This window comes from Sinohyriopsis cumingii, chromosome 11 (assembly GCF_028554795.1).
Source record: "Sinohyriopsis cumingii isolate HCF-2022 chromosome 11, ASM2855479v2, whole genome shotgun sequence".
NCBI classification, from domain to species: domain Eukaryota; kingdom Metazoa; phylum Mollusca; class Bivalvia; order Unionida; family Unionidae; genus Sinohyriopsis; species Sinohyriopsis cumingii.
The window spans coordinates 101,957,754-101,983,075 of NC_142971.1; the positions used below are offsets into that span (position 1 = coordinate 101,957,754).

General features: G+C 34.4%; 1 protein-coding gene across 7 annotated transcripts in view; it reads right to left on the reverse strand.

Moving 5' to 3' along the window:
* The window catches only part of LOC149789180 (protein kinase C delta type-like), a 227,101-nt gene that overhangs the window by 51,772 nt on the left and 150,007 nt on the right, over positions 1 to 25,322 (reverse strand). For 6 of the 7 annotated variants that reach the window (XM_089975321.1, XM_089975324.1, XM_089975323.1 and 3 more), the window contains 5 exons: positions 22,043 to 22,074; positions 21,050 to 21,135; positions 18,392 to 18,521; positions 16,949 to 17,112; positions 12,120 to 12,140 (listed from right to left, as the gene is read on the reverse strand). In XM_089975321.1, coding sequence (XP_089831447.1) covers positions 12,120 to 12,140; positions 16,949 to 17,112; positions 18,392 to 18,521; positions 21,050 to 21,135; positions 22,043 to 22,074 — 433 coding nt within the window. The remainder of the gene's footprint in view (positions 1 to 12,119; positions 12,141 to 16,948; positions 17,113 to 18,391; positions 18,522 to 21,049; positions 21,136 to 22,042; positions 22,075 to 25,322) is intronic. The other variant, XM_089975327.1, reaches the window with a different exon arrangement.

The window sequence follows — 25,322 nt, forward strand, 5'->3', positions numbered from 1 at the left end:
CAATTCATCCTTCATTATCCAAGAACTACTACAGGTAACACTGAAGTACACAAATCATCCTTCATTATCCAAGAACTACTTTAGGTTATGAGGAAGTACACAAATCATACTTCATTATTCAAGAACTATTTTAAGTTGCGAGGAAGTACACAAATCATCCTTCATTATCCAAGAACTACTTCAGGTTACAATGAAACACAAATCATCCTTCATTATCCAAGAACTACTTCAGTTTACAACGAAACACAAATGATCCTTCATCATGCAAGAACTACTTCAGGTTACAATGAAACACAAATCATCCTTTATCATCCAAGAACTACTTCAGGTTACAATGAAACACAAAAATCATCCATCATTCAAGAACTACTACAGGTTACAATGAAACAAATCATCCTTCATCATTCAAGAACTACTTCAGGTTACAATGAAACAAATCATCCTTCATCATTCAAGAACTACTTCAGGTTACAACAAAGTACACAAATGATCGATCATTGTCCACAAAAATGACATAATGATCAAATACAAATCCTGGATTGGCACCAAAATAATGCTACAAATGACCTTATTCCAAATTTTCAGACAACACAATTCCTCCACTCAAAACGGTTACCTTACATTCACAGCTATTTATCTTATATGCAAACAAATTCTGATGTCACACCAAATATTTTCTGTATCTATTTCATCTCCCTTCATCTGCCGTCTCACCTAACCAGCAAAAATCCAATATTGCCTTCCTCAAGCTGGCTAGTTAAAAGATATTGTTTTTAGCACCACATTTACTTCTGCACTGTTCAGGCCAGGATTTTATCTGCAGGGTCAAGATTAACCATCAGTAGAAGAAAAAGCAGTCATTATCTCATCTGTGATACCAGGGAACAGAAAAATAATGCACTAATACGCTAAATGCTGAATCAGGTTACTATACATTAACATCATTTTCTGCAGGATCACTTTAAAACTGTACTCCAGACTTATCTGAATTTAAATTGGATATTTATAACTACTTGGTAAACAAATAAAAGGTCTTCAAAGTTGCTACCATTACAACCAAGAATATCAGCTGCAATATAGTGAGGGGGTGCATTTTAAGGATGACTGTACAATTATCTTATGCTATCACACAACTGGAGCCTGACATTAAAACAAGAATTTGTCCTAACATTATGGTGAAACAAAAGATTCCAGAACACCCCATGGAAACAATGCCCATGTGTACAGCCCTTTATGGACATCATTGGGGGATCGGATCAATAAAATTAGTTTACTCCCCCCAACCCCCTATATTTTAGTATCAGTAACACCATACCCATTGCTATTACATAGCGGAGTTTGTCAATCTGGTGGGAGACTGATGATATTACAACTGGTCGATAAACAACAACACAAGGAATACTCACCTACAGCAAGACTACTACAGGATGGAATCTGCCTGTGTACCTTCTAAGCAACGATGTATGGGCCCAAGGAGAAAATATCTTCACTTGGGTGAGCTAACAAGAGAAGGTGAAAGGAGGAGAAAGCAGTATGAGAATGACATCCTCCAAAGACAAAATACACTACTCTCTCGATAACTCGTGAACCCGCTTATAACGCAGGGTCAGGCGTGGATCCCATTTTTTAAACCAGAAAATATCCCAAAAATTGATCCCTATTTGCTGAACTTGAAGAAAATCACGATCACAATTGATAACGAAAACTTTGATGTATCGCTCGTTTTATTGCCAAAACCGGTAGATAGGACCTGGAAATTTAATGAATGCTCTGAAATAACAAATTCAAAATAGGTCATACAATTTTTTCATTTTCTTTCCAAATGACATTCCTAGTACACCACAATTAACGATATGTAAGGAAATTTTCGATCAATGAAAATGTCACTCACGCTGAGTGGAGGCAGTACTGTAGTAAATAAATACAAATTAAATAAAAATTTTATCAATTGAAATTTCTGTTCTAGTTCCATCTTTTAGTTCCTTTTAAGTGTTATCATCATAAATACAATGTGTCCTCTTGTAATTAAATGTAAAATGTGTCAATCTACCGTAACAGCTATGTCTGTGAGCGTTTCTCTGAGAACCAAATTAGGTGTGTTTGATAACTGACTTCCGAAAGTATTTGTTCTATTGTTGCACTGAATTAAAAGCTGGCCTCCTTTGTATTATCACATTAATAAAGGAGGTGGAATAAAAGAAAAGTTAAAAGGCATGAAAATCCTACAAACTTAAAATCTAGTGGCCCTGGTTTGTATGTCGGGTGAACTAATTTCATTTCATCAATCGAACACTTATAAATGTTATTGTGTATGTAACATAAACTACCTTAAATTAACCAACTCTTTCATAACTGTGATCACAGATAACAAGGCAGGCAAGCAAAATGAATACTTTGTAAAATGAAGAGTTTGATTTCACAGATACGGACCATTGTGAGCAAGCTATTTTCAGAGAATTCTTGAATTGGCACTTATAGATATCCTCAAGGATGATAAGAAGTTTCATTATTAATTCCAATTAATTAATTCACGACATCAATATTGTACTAATTGAGCAATACAAAAAATTGAGTTTCAGCGTAGACAATTGTCTCACGAAATAAATGTCTCGTGTTTTTGAAAAAAAGGAATCTTGTCTGGTGATGTATCAACAGTTAGTCTAGTTCCCTGCTCTGTACACTCCCGATTTGGCAGGATAATATTAAACACCAGTACGGAGTCCAGACTCATCAAGAAAACAAAAAGCAGTGACGTAATACACAGACTTTTTATGCGTACACGTGATGGCTGTTGAAACCAGTTTTAACAATCTTTCACATGTTGGACATTTTAAACAGAATAATGAACAACTTCATTAGAAAAAGTGTGTTATTAAAAATTATTATCAATGTGATTGTAAAATGAGGATTCAGTCAATAAACAGCCCAGTTCCCTAATGCTGCCACATATCCCTCGGTTTTGTCGATGTCAAAGCGATTTTGTTACATTTTTGGAGGTCCCTCAATAACTCGCGCCTTGCTTATAGTGTGGTGTAGGTTTGTGGACCCCATTGTTCACCAGTTATCAAGGAAGAGGTGTAAATGGGCCCATGAAGCAGCATAGACAATTCCTGCCCATTCTTCTCCTTTTAAAGGCTGCTAAAAAAAATCCAAAAAGCCCTATAACTGGAAACAAAAGTCTAGCTTGATCAACCCGAGCACAGATACAGCTGAGACTGGAGATCTCAACTTGGAGTGGAAGTGGAGGGAAGCTGAAAACCTGTTTGGCAAAGGAGAGAAGTAGAATCATAAATCTGACTACCTGATACATACCAGCTCTACACTTAGTATTGTGATATCTATACTGTGTGCTGAATTTTTGCACATGACTGAGAGTTGTACTTTCACTTTGTAGCTTTGGGAAATAAATTTGTTTTGCTTCTTTTTGTAATATAGTTTAAGACAACAGAGTCATAATAATATAACATTTAGCTCACTCCTTCATTTTGCAGAAGCTAAGGTGAACAAAGGAATCATCTTGATGGAAAGGATCTCAAAGGAAACTTCACCTGAAGGATTCGGTTGGGGGGGTATCAAGAGATCACAAAACACAAGATTCCATGTAGGTATTAGACAGTAAGACACTGGTCTTTGCTGGCTGTTCGAAATATCTGATCAGGTTTTTCAAGTGAAAATCTGTGCCAATGGCTGGGCCTTTAGAAAATTTCTGAGTCAGAAAGGGCCACTCGATAGTAGAAACTGACCAGTTTCTCTTGGAAAAGAAACAGACGAAAATCAGCCACTGCACGCATTATGGAATAACTAGGATTGATGCATTTCTATTACACCAATCACAAAAAATTCTCCATTTGGCAACATATGCCTTTCAGGTGGATCAAGTCCTGGACTGATCGATGCACCTCGCAGCTTTGATCAAAAACGTTTCTTTGGGGGAAAGATCATTTGAGACATGCCAAGCATGAAGGTGGAGAATCTGTGGGCTGTTGTGAAGGTGACAGTCCCTGTGCTGTGACCGGAGGTCCTATTCTCAGGTAAAGTCCACCAGCAGATCAAGAAAATTGCTGAACCACAATCACTGGGGCCACAGAGGGGCAATCAAAATGAGCTGATCAGTAGAGTACATGACTTTGTGTAGAATTTGTGGATCATCCTGAAGGGTGGGAAAGCATCAGCAAGCAGATGACCCCACTTCAGGAGGAAAGTATCCATTGCCCATGCCCTCTGATTGGAGACTGGGAAAACAAAAGGTGAGCTTGTTGTTAACCTGGTGGTAAATATCCACCAAAGGAGCCCCCCCCCCCATTTTAGAACAGGGAGTCTACTATGGATTGATGGAGTGACCATTCAGTTCTGTTTCCTCGACAGTCATCTAAAATATTCTTTTTGTGAGGAATATGGCAAACTCAGGATAATTCCTTCTAAAGTTGTCATCTAAGAAAGTTCCAAACCTCCAGGCTGAGAGAAGGTCCACGTGTGCCTCCTAGTCTTAAATGACTTAAATGGCTTGAAATTTGAAGAATTTCCCCATCCACGCCAACCAAGAAGTACTTCATCTGTGGAGGAAAGATAGGAATATGAAGGTATGCATCCTGAAGATGGATGAAGACAGCCCATTTGCCAAGTCTTATGACATTCCTGACTGAAGTTATGGTCTCCATCATGAATGGTTCCTCCAGCAGAAAAATAATGAAGGTCAATACACAAGGGCAACATGTTTATGGGGTGACCCAGAGGCGATCCAGTGTTATGTAAATTTCTGGACCACCATAACAGGACAAATTCTTGTCATGTGGTTGGGGTATCTGCACCTGGAAAATAGCAACAGGTGTGGTATTAATGATATTGGTTTTAATACAAACATTCATTTCCAGATCTCATTTATCAAGAAAGTATGCGATTGACACTGATATTAGTTTTAATGTAAACATTCATGCTATATTGCTATATGTCTGAATCTCATTTATTAAAAAAGTATGTGATTGACTAACAACACAAAGTAAACCCATACCAAAACTGAATCAAAATACTTAATACACTATTAACATCCCTCATATAAACCTATTTTCATAAAAGAAGTTTTATATCATACAAATCTGCATAATCAAGGCATAAGACTGATTACTTATTTTTATTGCAGAGCAATCTGCATAATGAAGGAAAAAAAATTGGTAAGAATGAACCAATCTCACCAGGACCTTTTTTTTTTTTTTTTTTAATTAACCCCATAATAGGGTGACCAATGGGTCGGGGAACCATCCCAGGGTCACCTTACAATCAAACATTTCTGGTTATCAGATAATCTAGGGATGATAAATATAATCTACAGAGAAAGTAAAAAAGAAAACACACACACACACACACATGCATATGGCACACAATCTAGGTGACATGGCCTTTCTGATATTACAATATTTTGTTCCTGTTTACCATCAAGTCAGAGACAAGTTAAATGTTCATTGTTGAGGTCCATTTTTGAAGAAATTGGTCCTCTTTTTTATTTACCTTAGCAGTGTATTTTTCAATGTTCTTATGCATTGCAACTATTTGCTTAAAAACAAAAATAGAAGGATTTTTCACATTGAATCTGCAAGTATAAATATAATATTTTGCCAAAATAAGCAGAAAATTACCCAAACTGTCCAGTTGTTCACTTCCAAAAACTGTTTCTTTTTTGGACACATGTACAATATTTGGGCAAAAAGGTGCAAAAACTTCAATAAAACGGTACCAAAACTGTGAAGTAATACTGCAGTCATAAAAGAGATGCTCAATACTTTCAGTTTCACTCTTACAGAAAGTACATTTGTTGTCATCAAATATGTTAATTCTTTTAAGAAAATCATTAGTAGCGATTATTCTATGGATTAATTTAAAGTTAAAAGAGATCAACTTGGTATCCTTGGTACAGCATTTTGCCCGGCTATATATATCAGACCACTCCTCACTACTTATATTTTTATTAAATACTTGCATCCAAGTTTCTTGCTTCGCAGTGTGTTGCCTTTTAGCTTCCTGTAAAAGATCTTTGTAAACAAACTTGAGTGAATCTTGTTTTCACAAGTTCGCTATTTTATCCTCCTGCTTATCAAAATTATTATGTACTAGGTGATTTTTTATGGCATCTTTCCATGCTTTAGGAATTCTGGATATTAAGGAGAAGTATTTCAAGAAATCATTGCTTCCAGTTTTTTGTTTTATTATCTCAAAAGGTATAAAATTACCGTGATCATCTACTAGATCGTTCAGAATTTCAAAACCAGCTTCTGTCCAGGATTTGTATTGATAAATCATTTTAGGGGGGACAAAATTTAAAATACTCATGGATAGATACTCGTTAGGACTTTGCAGTTCTTCTTTATATTTAGATACTGCCAAAATTACATCTCTCCAAAAACTGTTTTTAATGAACTTACTAAATTCTTCTAATTTCCTTCTCCCTAAATTCCAAATATCCTTTATATTTCTGAGTATAGTTGTACTGACTAAGCTCTGCCACATTCCATCTTCCTTTTCCAGCAATCTTTTAACCCATCTTATCTTAATATACCTAATGAATGAAAATATGTTATCATATTTAGTCCTCCCTCGTTTTCTGGGGAAACTAGTATATCACGTTTTATTCTCTCTACTTTTCCACCCCATACAAATTTAAATAATGTGCGATTTAGTTCTGCTTCAACTTTTGCTGATGGGTTAGGAAGTGCTGAAAAAAGATGTATGAATATGGGCAGAACAAGAGTCATTACAACAATTACTTTACCAACCATTGACAGATGTCCATTATTTATAACACAACTATTAGAGTCATTACAAAACAGTTTAAACCACTTACAAACGGAATCACCAAAATTAAAAGATTGTAAAGCTTCTTCCACAAAGATCCAGTTAATTGAGTCAAAGGCTTTTTCGAAATCTATTAACAATAATAAACCATATCTGTTTTCATTCTCAAGTTGGTCCATGATATCATATAATAGTCTGGTGTTTTCTCCAATGAATCTACCCTTCATATATCCTTTCTGAGTATCGCTGATTATTGATGGAAGAACCTTTTTAATCCTAGCTGCAATTGCTCCCGAAGCAATCTTATAATCAGTATTTAAAAGTGATATAGGTCTCCAGTTTTTAAAATATCTTCTGTCTTTTTCCTCCTTTGGTAGACATGTGATGACTCCTTGAATCTGAAAATCTGAAAGTTTTCCTACAGTATATCCGTAATTTATTGATCTACATATAAATCCCCCCAGAGACTTCCAAAAGAATTTATAGAACTCTACAGTGAATCCATCCGAGCCAGGACTTTTTCCATTTTCCATCTGTTTTAGAGACATACCGAATTCATTAATTGTAAGCAGACCCTCGCATGATTCTCTTTCCTCTCGACTAAGTTTAATATTGTGATTAAAAAATCTATTTCGAGTTTCTTGAGTAGCCTTGTCATCAAGCTGAGCAATTCTACTTTTGAATAATTCCATATAAAACTGTTTTTGTGCTTCTAAAATATCTATTTGGTCAGATATATTTGTCCCATCATCTAAAATAATTTCCTTTATTGTCTTATTAACATAGTTTCTTTTTTCAAGATTTAAAAAGTACTTTGTGCTTTTTTCCCCAAATTCATACCATCTAGCTTTAGATCTTAATATAACACCTTCTATGTATTTTTTCCTAAATTCCTCTAATTCTGCTTTTTTCTCTCTAAATTTTCTGGAATTTCCCCATTTATGTTATTCGACAGTCCCCCCTGAATTTCTATTATTTCCTGCCCAATTTTCTTTAATTTTTCCCATTTCTCTTTTGATTTCCTAATAGAATAACATATAGTTTCAGATCTTATTTTTGTTTTCAAAATTTCAAATAACATTTGATCGTTACAGGAAAGAGAAACATGGAGAGAGTCATCTTTATTTCCCCCTAGATAATATTCATTTACAGTGTCAGCTATACACTTTTTGACCAAATCAGTATACTCAATGTTCCTCAACAGTTGGGTATTAAATTTCCAATATCCTTTTCCCCTTGGAAACGTTGAAAACGCCACACTCAGAACAATAGCTGAATGATCAGTCTTGTATCCTGGTAAGATACATGCATCAGCTGTATTCATATGAATGTCATCCGATACAAGAAAGTAATCTAGTCTACTTTGTTTCAAGGGAGATTTTTGCCTCCAGGTATACATCTTTAAGTCTTGGTTGAATTTTGCCAGGGATCAATTAATTCCAATTCGTTTTTCAGGTCTTGAATCGCTGCCCTAGACTGTTGGTGTTTGTCATGTAAAACATTATAAGTATCCAAATCTAAGTCTTGAACAGTATTCCAGTCTCCGCACATTATAATTGATGAGTTCTCAAAAAATAAAGTCTCCTCCTTTAACTTTCTAAAAAAGCTAGGATTATCATCATTATAACCATACAAATTCACGAGGGTTATTCTGTTGCCATTAATTAGAATATCTAAACTAATAAATAACCCTTGACTGTCACATCTTTCTCTATGAATTATAAATTCAAAAGTATTTCTAAAAAATATTGCAACCCCAGCACTCTTACAAGAGCAGTGGCTAAATATACATTTGTATCCCCATTCAGCTGCCCAATATATTTCATCATTCTTTGTACTATGAGTTTCTTGCAAGCATATTATAGATACATTCTTTTGTTTTACTCAGTGGAAAATATCCCTTCGTTTTAAGACTGAACCTTGCAGGCCTCTAACATTAATAGATATAATTTTTATGTTATTATCCATGAAAACAGCAGAAATTTTACACATACATATTCTTGTACAGGAATATATGAAGTAATTATCACCTTGAGTTTATCATATGCATGACTTTCACACTCACACTCACACAGAATACAAACATCCATAATAAAAGCATCCATGGTGTTACAGTAAATGCTGTAGCTTTGGCTGCATTTAACATTGATACAGTATACTATGGACAACAAGTGAAACAACTCCATTTGCGATAACTCTTATGCACCTCTGACAGACCTTTCCGGAGCTAAGACAGTTTTGTAAACCAAACGGCACAGATTAAAAAGAATATAAATTACAACTTAATTAATGAAAGAAGGGGTAAAAGGGAAGAAAAAGAAAGGGTGAAAGAGCACATACATGGAAGTGGTGGGTGATTGAATGTATGAGCAAAAAATGTGAGACTGAGAGATTTATCATGGAAGAGTAATGTTGAGAAAAATGAGTAAACAACTGAGCAAATGTGTATATGAGAGTATAAGAGTGAAAGATGATTTATAAACTAGTGAGAATTTATTAGGGAGAGATATAACAGTGGACCAGCGAATAAACAAACATATTAATTAAGGATAAAATTGGTGAGCGAAAGAAATGTCTTATAAACAAAATATTAAAACAAATTAGAGTAGAAAAAGGAGTATAAAAACGAAAGTTCACATACCTATTCAGTCAATTTCATAAGTTCACAGAATTGCATATTACACTTATAATCTAATTTTCTCATCAATTTCATCATAGATGTCAAATTTTATCCTTTTTCTTGATTTGGTTTTACCATACACAGATCCATTAAAGTACCATACACTGTCAATTTCTTGATGCCTAGATAATTTATTGATAAGTTCAGTATTCATCCTGGTTACATCCTCTACCAGTCTAATTCCTTTGTACTGCAGAAAATCCTTCCGCTTCTTGATAATTGGAAGTTTACAATCCAGACTCCAACATGTGACAATCACTGGCCTTGGTTGTCCCTGTCGACCTGGAATCCTATGCACAGCCACTATGTCCCTGTTATCTAAATTAATTTTTGTAACTTCCTTCACCAATTTCGGAATTCTCTCTCTCAGATTTTCATTTTCCTCCTCCTCCAGCCCTAAAACTTTTCTGTTCAGTTTCCTTGAATATTGTTCAAATTGGTTTGAAGTTGTACTTGCTTGCTCTGATCTCCTCTCATAATCTTTCATATCAAACCTCATTTTATCATTTTCCTTCTTTGCTTCTTGTAATTTTTCTAGCAATTGGTGGTTTTCAAATTCCAGTGAATCCACCCTATCCATCAACTCTCCTGTCCTCTCCTTTACTACCCTTTCACTTTCTGCTACTATCTCCTTTCTCAGATCTTCCTTCACATTCTCTAACAATTTCCTCACAATAGTTGTAACAATTTCTGTTAGGTCATCTTTTTTCACCATGTCAGCAACAGCAGATGTAAAATCTGCTTTTGAAATGCTCCCTCTGAGACTTTGCTTTATTTCATCCAAGTCCAGCTGAATTGTACTCAAGGTTGATTCACTCATACTTGTGTCAGATGTCTCCATTAGGGTGCCACTCTGTAATCTGGTTTTTATTTGTTGCTTGCCTTGATCTTTCTTTCCACTCATACTTGTAGACAATCTTGTTTGGACTAATTTTTTCTCACTACTCAGTTGTGACACTGACATTTATTACTCACCATGTGCCAAACAATTCTTACAATTGAAGGCAAACTACATTGAAGTAAGTAAATGAGTCAAACAGATCAGGTAGGGAATGTCCCAAAACTGCACCACTAAACTTCCATCTCTATTCCATCATATTTAAATTTTGAGTGGAAAGACACATTTTTTTCAAAACTGATTAAGATCTACCAATAATGTTGTATGTCCTGCATTCCTTGAATATTCACACATAATCCCAACAAGTATGAACCATTTCACTGTAAAAATAACCACTTATAACTGCCAAAATCTACAGAGCCCACTTTACTAGCTTCCACCTATAGCCGCCATTACTGAACCCCCTCACCAGGACCTTCATTAATGCACACTTGAATGGTAATAAATTTTAATTGTGGGAAATTGCTTCCAACATGCCAAAACTTTTGATTGCTCTGAGTAAATGATGATAGAAATTACATGGACTTTATTATGTATCACTAAGACCCATCATGATAATGATACTAAAATAAATTAGCATGAATGATGTTGCACCTGCACACTGTACAAAGGCAGAAAACTGCAAAAAGGATAGATCCAGGCATGATGTTACACTGTGCTGGCAGATTCAAGTCAAAACAATGCCAGATCTACTGCTTAATTAAGCAACCATAAATATTATTGATAAAAAATGTTATATACCCAGTATTTATTGTTCTTTCCATAATAATAATAATAATAATGTGGGCTTTGTATAGCACCTAATCTTTAGAAGCTCTAAGTGCTTTACAACATTAGACAACACCTATAACATAAAAAACATATATAATGATATGATTACAAAAAATAAACACCATGAAATTAGAAAACATAAAAAACATGCTGAAAATATTTAAGGTAGGAAACATTATTAGGTCTTTAAGTTTGTTCTTGCAGTCGAAATAAGTGAGTTTTAAGAGCACTCTTGAATGGCACTCTTTGTGTCTAAGTTCAGTGGGCAATTTCTTAATAATTTCTTATACGGTATGCCACAATAATGTCTCAAAATAATCTTGGCAGATCATGGAAATAAATGTTATTATAAACAATGAAATGTTATCCCACAAATAAGGCACCATATAGAACTTGTACTAAATTTAATAAGTTGAAGGTCACCAAAAAATCAATATGTGTTTAATGGCACATAAGGTGCCAATTAAAAGTAACTTTTCTAAAACTAAAATTAAAAATGAAGAATTGCAAGAAATAAGATAAACCCTTCCAAATAAATTTCAACACAAAGTGAAACAAGGTAAAACAAAATGTAACAATTTACAAATGCTGATAAATGTGTATTAAAAAAGTATAAAGGTAAAATAAATAAAATCTTTAAAATATATACCACTATCCCTTGAAAAGTCCCAAGATTTTCTAGGATGGTACATCACCATCAAGTTCCTTAACTGAATTTACATACAAAACCAGATATAAAAAAATCTTCAAACAAAAAGGATATCCAAAAAGAAGTGCCGAGGTTGCTGATGTAACTGTGCAATAGTAGCTGATTGATTTAGAAACTTTGAGTGTCAGAACTATGATAAATAGGAAAGAGATACATGTATCTTCATGAACACCAAAACTACCAGCAGGCCTTGCAATGCATACATTTTAATTTTAGACAGTTACATAACAGTGTTAAATATGGTCATGTGATTCCTTGAAGCAAAAGGAGAACCTTACCTTTTGTACTGACTTTGTTATCTGGAAATTCAAAAATATATTTTGGTGCATACTTTACTACGCTACATACATGTGCTATTAGTAATATTATATCAGGATATGTGTGATGGAACCAGATAGTAAGAGGCCCAAGTGGCCCTTAGAGTGCTCACCTGGCTGATGCTTGTCTAACAGCCTAAACCTTTTGTACTGGTTTTGTCTTCTGCATATTCAAAGACGTTTCTGGTACATACTGTACTATGCCACATACATGTACTATTAGTAAAAAATTTACCAGGAAAAGCATCACGGAACCAGGTAACAAGGAGCCCAACAGACAATGACCAAGACAAATCTGGTCAATTGGATGCTTTCTGGTGAAAGTTCTTCCAATGTTATTGATTTGCATGCTGTAATATAATTTATTTTTTGTGGGTCTCTACTTTTATTTTCATGGGTACTTAAATTCTGGTTTTGTCCATTGTGTATTTTTAAAAGTATTGTATTCCATGGATTAACCTCAACAAATCCTTAAATAAAGCATACATATGAACAAAAATATGAGGAAAACAACCAATGATCATGCCAATGATTAAAACAGTACTACCACCTGTGTGAGCACAAATCAAACAACCTGTCAAGATCAATCACTTACACTCAGCATCAAAGGGAGTTGACAGAACCAACAACACTAAACTACTAACTGATTATTAAGTACATGTGAATAAACTCTTCCTTAAAAACTGTCCATAAGTCTGCACCATCAAGTTACTTTCAAAGTGACTGGTATTACCATAGTGCCTAAAAATGATAAAAATTGACTCAGATCCCCATTGGTTTGGATAATGACATCATTCCACGTATGAACTAGATACATCTGTTCAGAGCCCATCAAAGAAGGAAGATACTAACTAAAACAAAAAACAATGGAATCACTCTTCTGTTTGAGTCTGTCCCCTGCACAAACCAACTTTAACCACAAGAATCTACTTAAAACATTGTCACTGAAGCCAACTGATTCTGACTGGATAACTGAAGCCAACTGATGCTGACTGGATAACTGAAGCCAACTGATGCTGACTGGATAACTGAAGCCCACTGATGCTGACTGAATAACTGAAGCCAACTGATGCTGACTGGATAACTGAAGCCAACTGATGCTGACTGGATAATTGAAACCAACTTATGCTGACTGGATAACTGAAGCCAACTGATGCTGACTGGATAATTGAAGCCAACTGATGCTGACTGAATAACTGAAGCCAACTGATGCTGACTGGATAACTGAAGCCAACTGATACTGACTGGGTAACTGAAGCCAACTGATGCTGACTGAATAAATGAAGCCAACTGATGCTGACTGGATAATTGAAGCTCACATGATATTGTATGAATAAAATAAGACAAGCACAAGGATTGATTTTTAGATGATTTTCATTTAAGTATTAAATCTAATTTTCGTTTATAGTATTATTTCCAAATCTTTTCACTTTCAGTTAAAACAGTGTAAAAACAACTTTTCTCATTCTCTCTTATCTTACTTATCTCATAACATAGTGATTTAAGGCAGTGAGTGGAAATTATGGCTACCGGATACCATATAAATATGTGTGCATTAAACAATATGAAATGATTTCTACTTCTTTTTATAAAAGGGTGAAAATAAAACATATGTACAAGCCAATATCTTTAACCAGATTACAGAAAGAATGCTGATTTATCCAATAATTTTACTGATCTCTAGGAATGAAACACAGTTCAAATGGCAGAGCTTCTTTTTATTACATGTCGCTATTTTTTCATACGGTCTTTAAATCTGTGGCTCTGGGCAACAACAAAATACTCAAAAATTGGTACCCCATGAAAATTAGTGATACTACAGCATGCTATAAAAACAGCTCAAGATTTTTTTATTTCGAGTATCTTCATCCAATATAGTTAAATTATGGTCATCAGAACTGATGGTGGATCAGCCCTTAATGCCATGTGCAAAATAAGGTTGAAAACTCGTATGATTTTTTTCAAGAGTTTACACATTGGACAGAGTGCCAATGACATGCTCACTGGGACTTACAACCAGGTGAGCTCAACACTAAAGGAAAAAAGCAACTTACAGGAAGCCTTATCTTATAACAAACACACAAACCATCATTAATTAAGTTTGCTTTATTATTGAATGTAATTTCCTAGAATTCGTCAAACCTATCTACAGATGCCACTCATAGCAAAAGGACAAAATGGTCTTTGCAGGCAGGTGACCTCTATGGGACTTGGATCGTGACAAATGCATGTACTATGCACTGAATAGGATTAGCATTAGTAGAAGTAGTACTATCATTATTATTATTATTAATATGCATGTATTATTAGCAGTAGTAATATTTTATCAGGTTTCATGTATTTAGTGGAGCTATTTAGCAAAAACAAAAATAACAAAATAACAAAAACGTTCCCCACAAGATTGCTGTATCCTTCCACTAATCCCTCATGTACATTACATGTGTTAAAATATTTATAAATTTTTAGCAATTCCTTTATTTTGCATCCAAATTTAACCTATGATTGGAAAGGGCATGAAAACAGGTGTTCACACTTCAAACTCACTGAGATAAAAAGACAGCTTTTATGACAGACCTTTGATGATTAGGGACTGAGAAGAAGGTTCTAAGGTTATCATAATATGCCTTTATACCTACCATGCCTTGCCCATAAGAAGCTTAATCTGCAAACTTGGAGTGGTCACTGCTGATATGCTCCAGTGACTGTAGAAGGCAGGGTCAAACCGCTGCTTGGTTAAGAAACACATGGCCAATGACCGCAGAAGACAGGGTGAAACCACTGCTTGGTTAAAAAACACATGGCCAATGACTGCAGAAGACAGGGTGAAATGACTGCTTGGTTAAGAAACAAGTGACTGCTGACCACAGGAGACAGGTTGAAACAACTGCATGGTTAAGAAACACATGACTACTGACCACAGAAGGCAGGGTGAAACCACTGTCTGGTTAAGAAACACAAGGACACTGACTACAGAAGACAGGTAACCATTGATTACATGACATTTTATATAGGAAATTTGGTGGGAGGTAAATTAGAATTTCTGTTGTGACACGGTGATCATTACGACAAGTCTGACTGTACATACTAGTAGTAACCAAGGAATGCAATCATTATTTTCTTATTAAATCATTATGACTGTGACCTTTACACAACAGAATCAACCGGTTTCATTCTAACCCCAAGTGCAATTGATTCACACAGTCTGGTCAAAACACACACTCTAGAACAAATGCTTCTTATCTTAAATGCAAGCCCTTCTCAGACCTTGGTACTTTTAACTCCCAATCCTGAAGATGCTTTCTTACCCAGAGTCAAGTGCCATCCATCCATAAGCTTTGGTAAACGCAAGCTCAAGTTCTAGTGCAAATACCATTATTTATATCAGCCAAAGTGACCCTGAACTCTGACTCCAAAATCAATAGCCTTATTCCTTACTCAAAGTACATGCTATCCACAAAGAATAATCCAGATCTGTGATGCAGAAGCAATTTTTCTTCTTTCAGTCGCAGTGACTACAATACCCCAAATTCAGTAGGTTTGTTCCTTACCTTAAGTGCAAACTTTCAACAAGTTTGATCTATGGCTATGATGCTGAACTAATGCTATAGTGCAGAAACCATTTTTTCCCTTCCATTACAGCAACCTTGACCCTGGAACTTTGGACCCTAAAATCATTTGGCTTCTCTAACGAAAGCATAAGCCATTCACAAAATTTGGTAAAAGTGAATAGTGCAAAACCAAAGTTAATGTGCAGAAACAAAACAAGCAACAGACATAGTTGAATATAGACAATGTCACATGTGCTACCTTTTGGCAGGCATTTACAAGTTAATAAAAAGAGCATAAAACAGTCCTTCTGTGTTCATGCCAGCAATTTTTATGTTTGCTTTTGAGTAATTTTTTTGAAAATGGCAAGCTGTAGTTAACTTAACAAAAGGTCAGCTGTTAACATGCCCTCCAAACATGTTATTTTGTTCAACTCAGTTTTTGAACCAATAATGTAAACACTTTGCTATTTTGAAGAAGACAACAATCTTTTGATGAGAAATAAAATGGCTGACCTATGGTAATTATCCTTTGAGCCCTTTTTACCATTTCAGGAAAAACATTGAACTATTAATGGTTACAGCAGGTGAGATCAAGTGACATTTTAAACAAATACTATTTTTCAAGAATTTGCTGGCATTTTGATATATCTTTTGGTAGTCTAGTTCCCAGTCCAGGTTTTGCTGGTTAATGACAGGTTTCATGTCACTTGCTCACTCAAACTTGAGACCAGTCAGGAACTCATTATGAAATAATGGTTGGTTTAATAATAATTTTCTAACAAGAGGTGTAAATGGACCTGAGATTACTGGCTGTATCTACCATCTTGCCTGGTTTGCAGAATAGGAAGTAGCTCAATTCCATTTATCGGATGGTTGCAAAGATGGCAAAATAATGACTAAAAGTGACAAATGTTCTGGGTTACACTCACCAAAATGCATCACAACATGGCACTTGCCCAGTAAATATTTTTCCAAATAATTCAAAACAAAAGAACTTACAAAAATGCCCTAAAAGACTTTTAGAAAACGATTTCATTGTTATGTATGTTATATATCACTAATTCTCAGGATAACCCCATACTTGAAGATATACCCCCATCCAGAATATTAACAAAACTTTGCCAGTTGTTATATGTGACAGCTGTTTCCAATGACAAGACTATTCCATGCCTGTCTAAAATTGTTCAAAATAACCCCCCTTGGCTTATCATTAGAGATATAATGTAATCTTGGATTACTTACACTTTGAGCACTTTTCTGGGGGGAGACAGAAAGGCGTTCACTACCCTGCCCTAGGACTCCGCCCTTTTTGACCTGGTGTAGTGCTTCTGCCAACAGCTTCTGATTAATCCCACACAGGTTTGGCATGAACTTCTGACACTTCTTGTGACAGTTTATGCCACAAACTGAAAATGCAACAGACTTGTATTTTTCTTGGTGCATAACATGACGTTGATATTACCTTGACAGTCACTGTGCAAAAGAAATTTTGTCAGCACAACTGTAAATAAACTAATTCCTCTGCTAACTTTCTTTGTAAAGGATATAATAGTCAAATAGTTACTTTTTAACAGAGTGCTGTACACATCAATTTCATTTTGAAAAACAAATAATACAAAAAATAAGTAGAAAACTAGCAAATTGTCCTCAATAGTAAAGAACCAGGATGTATATATGTATGTATCAGCAGTGTAGCAATTGCCCAAGCAACCCCTACAAGGGACCCAAAAGAACCAGAACATATGTATGTACAATTGATGCAGTAACTGTAAAAGCAACCCATGCAAGGGGCCCAAAACTCCCATCAAAGAACCCTTTTGTTTTTACTGAGACGGGATCAAGTCTTAGTTTTAAGGAAGGGGGCACTGACAGAATTTCTTGATATTCCACTGTGTGTGTGTGTGTGTGTGTGTGTGTGTGTGTGTATGTATGTATGTATGTATGTCCATCAGCATAATAATAGGTATATGATACTATTGTCAGTTAAAGTTTTAAAAAAATTTAAAATAAAAAATTGTTCAAAAAATAATAGGATCATAAACCTTGTAAAATAAACATAGATATGAAGTACTATGACATAAAAGATACACAAAATCTACCAATATGATGACACAGCTTCATTTCACAATCTAACAATGTCATTTAAAGCAAATTCATTTCTTTCTGATTTATTCTTGACACTCTAACTTAACTACTTTCATATGAATGAACATGTACAAGATTTAATTAAACATTAAATTAACATCATCAGTAAAGACACTGCCAGGACTTCTACCACAGAAACTGGCAGGTCCAAAATTACTGAAGTAGTCCATAAATCTGTAGTTGTGCCAAAAATTGCTGCTCCTGACTGGATGCAGGACTTTTATGTTTGTTTCATTCATAAATGAACCACAAGTTTTCTTGTTCCATTGAAAGTTAATGTGGCCTTGCATGGACAATTTCTGTCATCCAAAAATGTATGGCAGACCCTGGACACACTTTGTGAACAGATTTTCAACAAATCACCATTTAATACTCTCTTGAAGAATCTACCTAAGTTGCTAGTGCTCTTATGTACTTGCTTCTTTTCACTTGTTCTGTCATTCTTTCATCCTCTAAAGTGAGTGATGTTCAGAACATTAAATAAAATACCTTACTGATGAGTTTTCCAGATAATAGTGAGGAATACAAAAACAAACTCACCCTGACATTTGAGACCCTGTCTAAACAAGCCATACAGTAATGTACCACAGTGATTGCAAAATGTTGGGGACATGTAGTTGTTGACTTTGAAGGTGTGTGGAACATTAATGTTGAATCTCTCTGACATCATCTGAAAAGATTTAGGTAAAATAAAACTTCCTAAAAACATTCCAAAGCATATATATATATATATATATATATATATATATATATATATATATATATATATATATATATATATATATATATCACTCAAGGAATGTATGTCAGGTTTCAATAAGGATGTTTTTCCAGAGGGTTGGTGTGGCCCCTGAATATTTTTTAAAAAGTCTAAAGAGGGAAAATAGAATGACATAAGGGGAAGTAGAAGGAAATGTATGGACAAAAGGTCAATTAAGAAAGAATCTAGACACACACAGACACACAATATCAGCAAAACAACAACTTTGTAATTTCTGTCTCAAATATTTAACTATTTGCTGTACTGAGAGATGCATTTTCTGTTCAATCTTGCTTTCATTTCAGTTTAGTTTAACTTCAACTACTTTTTAAAAATAATTCTCCCTTTTTGAACTGTTTTGCTAACTATGCATTTAAAAAAGCTATTTTCTTCAGAAATGGAGTCCTTTATGTCATCAACATCACCTGAAAAATAAGTAGCAGTTGGCAGTGAATTTCTACAGCAGAAATGTTAGAAGCAAGCATACAAAATAGGTCAATACTGGAAAGTTTCCATCACCAAACGTGTATGACACAAAAGATCGCTCATCTGGCTGACTTGTACCTAACAGCCAAATGCTGGACGAAATCTGGAACAATAGGATACTTTCTGTTCAGTGGTGTAGCAACTGCTCAAGCAATCCCTGGGGAGGAGGTACAAACCTCGCATCAAACAACTCTTATTTTATCTGAAGGAAGCCACAGAATTAACTTTTGTGGCAGCTGAAAGAGGGCACAATATTTTGCTACCATACTGTTTCTGTTGAAACACATTCCAGTGATCTTGACTGCACTGGTTATAAAAATAATTGTTTCAAGGTTTCCCTTGTTTTATGTCTTCATCCATACTGGAAGGCAGTCCAGCATTATTTGTGTGATACTAAAAGGCCACAGTACCAGGACAGTCTCTGTCAAAGGTGGTCTGGTCTAATTCTATGAATTATTTTTTTTGTAGTTGATAAAGTTGTGAAATCTTTATCTGTTTCCAGTAGTAGCAGGCATAATTAATGGCAGATCATCTGTATAAATGTGAAAGGCTTTCAAGTTAGGATACTGTCATATTTACTCAACTTCTGTTCATTAACTTTTTAAAAGTTACAAAAAATTTTCTAAGTTTAGTAAAAACAGCTGCCATATTGAATTGCAGATTGGCATGATTTGTCTACATTTCAAACCCTTCATGTCAGGATGCTTTGTGTCAAATTTGGTCAAATTCTTTTCTACTTTTTGTAATGGCAGCTATGTCTGATGGTGGATACAAACCATCTCTACAAATCTGAAAGCCAGAATGTTCTGTTAAATTTGGTCAAATTCTGCTGAGTAATTTCTGATAATTTTAGTAATGGTGGCCATATTTAAAATGGCAGATAACATCATTTTCAATAACCTGCAAGGCCTATATGTCACAATGTTTTCCATCAAATTTGGCGGTTTTAGAAAGAAGTCACTTAAAGATTGTGTTTTAAATAATGGTGGAAATATTTAATTGCAAATTAATGTTTGTACTGAACTGAAAACCTAATGCAATCATGCATTCTGTCAAATTCTGTTGAAAAGTTTTGTATAAAATTGAAAGTCACATTATGTCAGGTTGCTGTCAAAGAAATTTGGTCATGCTTTTGAGAAATGTTTAAGAAGTAGTATTTTAAAGGTTTTGTCCCCTATTTTTAGTAACAGTTGACATATTTGACAGCATAATGGCCTGAAAGACCTAAATGCCAGAATGCTTTCTGTCAAAAGTGGTCAAATTCTACTTATCAGCTCTTGAGAAGACACTCTTTTAAGGTTCTTATATACTGACCTGTGTATTACTGGTGGGACAAGAACAGACTGATGTTGTATATTAAACGGCTATTTATTACAAACACATTTATTGTTACATGGATGATCTGGCACTTTATATAGATGCTCAGTCTATATTTCCATACTATATATCCAGAATGGTACTCCTGATGTGTTTTCACTGCCATTCATCAATCAATATTCTCATATGCAACTAAATGACTTTTCTAAATACCAAACTGCTGTATATTCCACTCACATTGTTTGTCCAGAAATATTTTAACTGTAAAAGAGATGGCATTCAATAAATAAATGGCACACTTGGTCAAAGAACTCATTTGATATGGCATATGAATCCATCAAGGTAATCCTTACGCCATATCGAACTCATTCTTACTGGGAACAAAACACCTGTAGCTTTGTGCATGTACCATATATACTCACTTAAATGACGAGTCCAACTGCAAAATGCACAGACCCAGATTTTCTATGGCATAATGCACAGGCAGAGCTGGGTCTGTGTAGTTTGGTTGGAGTAATCACTAGAACAAACAACATAAAGCCTGATCTGCAGACACTTTACTCTGTGGCAGATAAGGATCTTTGTTGTTAGCAGTTTGACTCGACTTATAAACAATTACAAATGGTATGCCATACCTTGGTCTCCCTGCTATCTTTGGCACTGCCAGGACATTTGCCTAGAATCTTGTCATGGCACTTTTTATGTACAGTGCAATTGCATGCTGAAAACATATCAAAGATAGTGATGATGTCACTCTAAAAAGAAAGAATAATCACAAAACAAAATGAGCAAAAGAACAGTTTCATAGACAATGGCATAAAATCTCCAACATATTGCTTTTTAAAAAATCTAATTCATTTTACTTATTAAATGGATGCTGCAAAATTTCTCGTTAATTTTTTTTCAATCTCAGATACATCTACTGCAATAAATGTGCAGCAATGACAAAGTACTTAATTTGTTTTGTTCTTCTACAGCCAAAAGATTTTTGTTTCTGATATTTTATCTCACTACCATATATATTCTCATAAAAATTGACTCCAACAATTGACTCAAAAAAACTGACTCAACCCAAACCATGATCTGTCATTGCATAAATCAGGTTTTACACTATGTTTTGTACAGGTTAGTCCTTAAAAAACTGCACAGACCCAGATCTACCAGTACATTACATAATGGCAGATCTGTGTCAATGCAATTTGCAACTGAATGTAACTTAAATGTGATTATACAAAGTGATACACAAACAAATACAGCAAAATTATTTATAGCCAAACAATTCTGTAATGTTAATGTAAAGATAACTATTATATATGATGACAAATTATACATTAAATTCACACAAGAAATTCTAAATTTATGAACTGTACAGTATATATCAAATTATAATCCCATGTCTGATGACAATCCCACCCTGTACCTTTAGTGCAGATATTTACTACACAGATCACTGTTCATTTATAAGCCCATTCCATATGATTGGAAAAATTTATTTGGCTGACACCCAAACTCTCCCACCCCCAATGGGCTGATCAGAGTTGAAATACTTTAGTTCAAATTGGATTTTTAATTTCATACCTACAGAACAAACAAAATTCATAAAACTTGTTCAACACTATTATACTTACATGTACATTGGTAGCCTTGTTTGTTCAAACCCCTGAAAAGATTGAAAAATATTCATCATAAAAGTATTTATAAACAGGAGTCAAATGTTTCTTTTTGTCAGAGAGTTCATGCAATTCCTTTATCTGGCCATACCATTCACACAAGGATTTAACTGACCATTGCCTTTTCCCTTACAAGGATGATACAAACTTGTGTTTATGCAAGCAAGAGATGAAACCCAAGTATACAGTTATGAGTCTATGGTCTTAAACAATGACAGAAAGAAGGGAAACCATTAAGCAAAATCAACAGATAATTTAAGTTACAAAGTGAAACTTTAAGAGGAACTTTCAGTATTGTGAATTAAATCTCAAATAATCCTAAATGTTATATCACAAGTCCACAAGAATAGAATGTTATAAATGAATTCCAATAGTCTTGAATGTCATGCATTAGAATGATATAATCAAAAATGTCTTTGAATAAGTCCTCAATAATCCAAAAGTAGTGCTTTAGTCTGAAATATCAATGAGCACTTTGTAATTTTCAATGAATAATTTAAACAAATAACTCCTCTAAAATTATAACTGAAAACAACTATAAACTCTGACCACAAATTCCCAAAGAATGATATTAAAACAGGAATAAGCAATTTGTTTATCTAGTCCGTTATATACAGATTGTCACCTGATCTATGACACAACAAAATGCCATGGATGTGGGTCATTTCCCATGGAAAATTCCATCAAATATTGACAACAAGTTCTCTTCCAGAACAAATCTAAGGTAATAACCAAGACTAGGTCCTGAACTCAATTTCAAGTAAACATCTTACAAAAACATGACAATAGTCAGATAGGCCAAAAACTCAATCATGGACAAAGGACAAGCACACAATATAAATTATATATATATATATATAAAGAATATTAATGTACAAACTTAAGGCATACAGTAAAATTATTGCTAAAGCTGCAATTCAGTACAGCAACGGATACAGAAACAGAACATATATAATTTGCAAAACTATTTAATACAGAATATTAAGATTGATGTTCCTGATGTTGTAGGTACTGAAGTACAAACTTTAGGCACATACTACCAGTGCTAAAGTTTCATGTGACTACAGTAACTACACTGTCATAAGCCAAGGGTGAAAACCCACTACACAACTTTATGACCAATGGTTATCTTTTCCAAGAGTTCCTCAATTCATATAAATATAAATATACCTGTTTAAATAATCACTGTGAGCACAAGTAAAATTTTCTTGCACTAAGACCCAACATAACCTTTCATTCTGTCTGAATGAGCCAATCAAAGTTTCTCTTTCAGACTTAGTAAGTTATTGATCCATAAAATGGGCACCTCTGTTCGACAGGTGTAATAGTCTGTTACATTGTTTAGTTGATGATATACTTTTGTTTAAACATTCTGATGAAAAATTAAAAAGTCACAGCACAGGAAGTCATGGGTTTAAAAAGAGCATAGCGGATTGCTGTCCACAGCTTGTGACAATGCAGGAACTGACAGAGATAAAGGTCATAAGCACAAAGGTCATTCTTAAAAAAGCATCAAATTTGTATTTATTGATCATTTGAAGGTGCAATAAGAAAATAATCTGCTCTATTTTTTATTCTGAAGCCATTTTCAATAAGGCAATTCTTTGTTTCATTGTTTTCTTGCTTGTCAATAAGATATTTATTTTGAATTAAATGATGAGGTCATATTTTATGTCATCAGTTCGTTTACAGCTAATTTAGCAAGATCAAACTATACAATGGGCAGCAGTTATAACTTTAAAAAAAAAATCTTCAGGTTTACAAAAATGCCATCATTACTGTTGAAATGAAAGTAAAACTGGATACTGGATGGATGGACAAATGAAAAAAATCAACATTACAAACAATGAAATACTGATAAATTAGGAATATCAAAAGGCACATATTGAGCACAAGTCTAATATGTGAACCAATTTTCACATATCTTTAATAGTTTATCAGTTTGCAAAAAAATTAAAATTGTGATGGATGAATGGATACCAGTGTTCGCAATACTGAGGAACATGTACAATTTTAAAGAGGTATCTTAAATGAATTTTAGAAGCTTTGCCCTGAAAACGAAAACATGGATAGTGGGTGAACAGAAAAATGATCAAAATCATTAAATAAAGAATTTTAAATAGCAAAAAGTACTTCTGAATATGTAGTCTAATATATGTACTAAGTTTTGTACAGATATCATGACTTGTTTGCAAACTAAGTGCCAGAAACAAAAAAGAATAGGACAAACCTTAAAAGCCTTAAAATGCACGCATTACTTATTTGTATGACTCTCAATAATTGCAATTTTTACTGACTACCACTGAACAGTTCTGCAGTTAACTTGTTAACACAAAGACATACCAACAGGAGTGATTTTTCCAGTGCACTAGCATTAGACAAATTAACATGTTATCATTATTCATGATTTTCAGAGCTGCTTCTCTAGCAGGCAGACAATTATCTCAGTACCATTTATCCCAAGATTTTCTAAGATAATTTAAAGAAATTTCTATTATTGTGTCATCTGAAAGTTTTTCAAATAAAATAAATACCTTAACAAATGGTCAATAGCACATTTTCATAAACACATACCGTATATACTCGCGTATAAGCCAAATAATTAATGAAAAAGTAACGACCTGGAATGGGGGGGGGGTCGGCTTATCCACAGGCCAATATCTAAACTTGACAGTTTTTAGGTCTTTTTGTTGACTACTCTAATGGCTGTAAATCTTGAGACATGAAACAATAACTATTTCCGTGTCCTAAGACATAGACATGTAAAAGAGTAACTTTCTGTGACCCGTCAATTATTAAACTGTTACACAGTACTATGATTGATTTTGTTATTAATTTGCATGTGCATATTTTCTGATTTCTCCAACACGAAGTTAAATAAAGGTAAATACAGACTTCATAAATCAAGGGCCAGTTGAGTTTACCTAGGAGACCAAGCTGAACTATAATGTACAGTACTTACACAGTGCAAAGCGTACATAGCGTCACTAAAATCCTTACTTATTCCCAACATATTAGATGCAGATTTTGCTTTATTCACTGTTTCGACTAAATTGCCATCTTCCAGATAACATTTCAGCTAGTCCTTAATAGCTGTTTCATTTACGTTGAATCATGCGCTCATGAGTTACTCATTTTCAACCATATAAGTGATCCTACAAACTGGGGTCATATTTTTAAAAAGGTACGCACGTTTATTTATACAAGGCACGAAGAGTGGTAATAATAAAGACCAAAA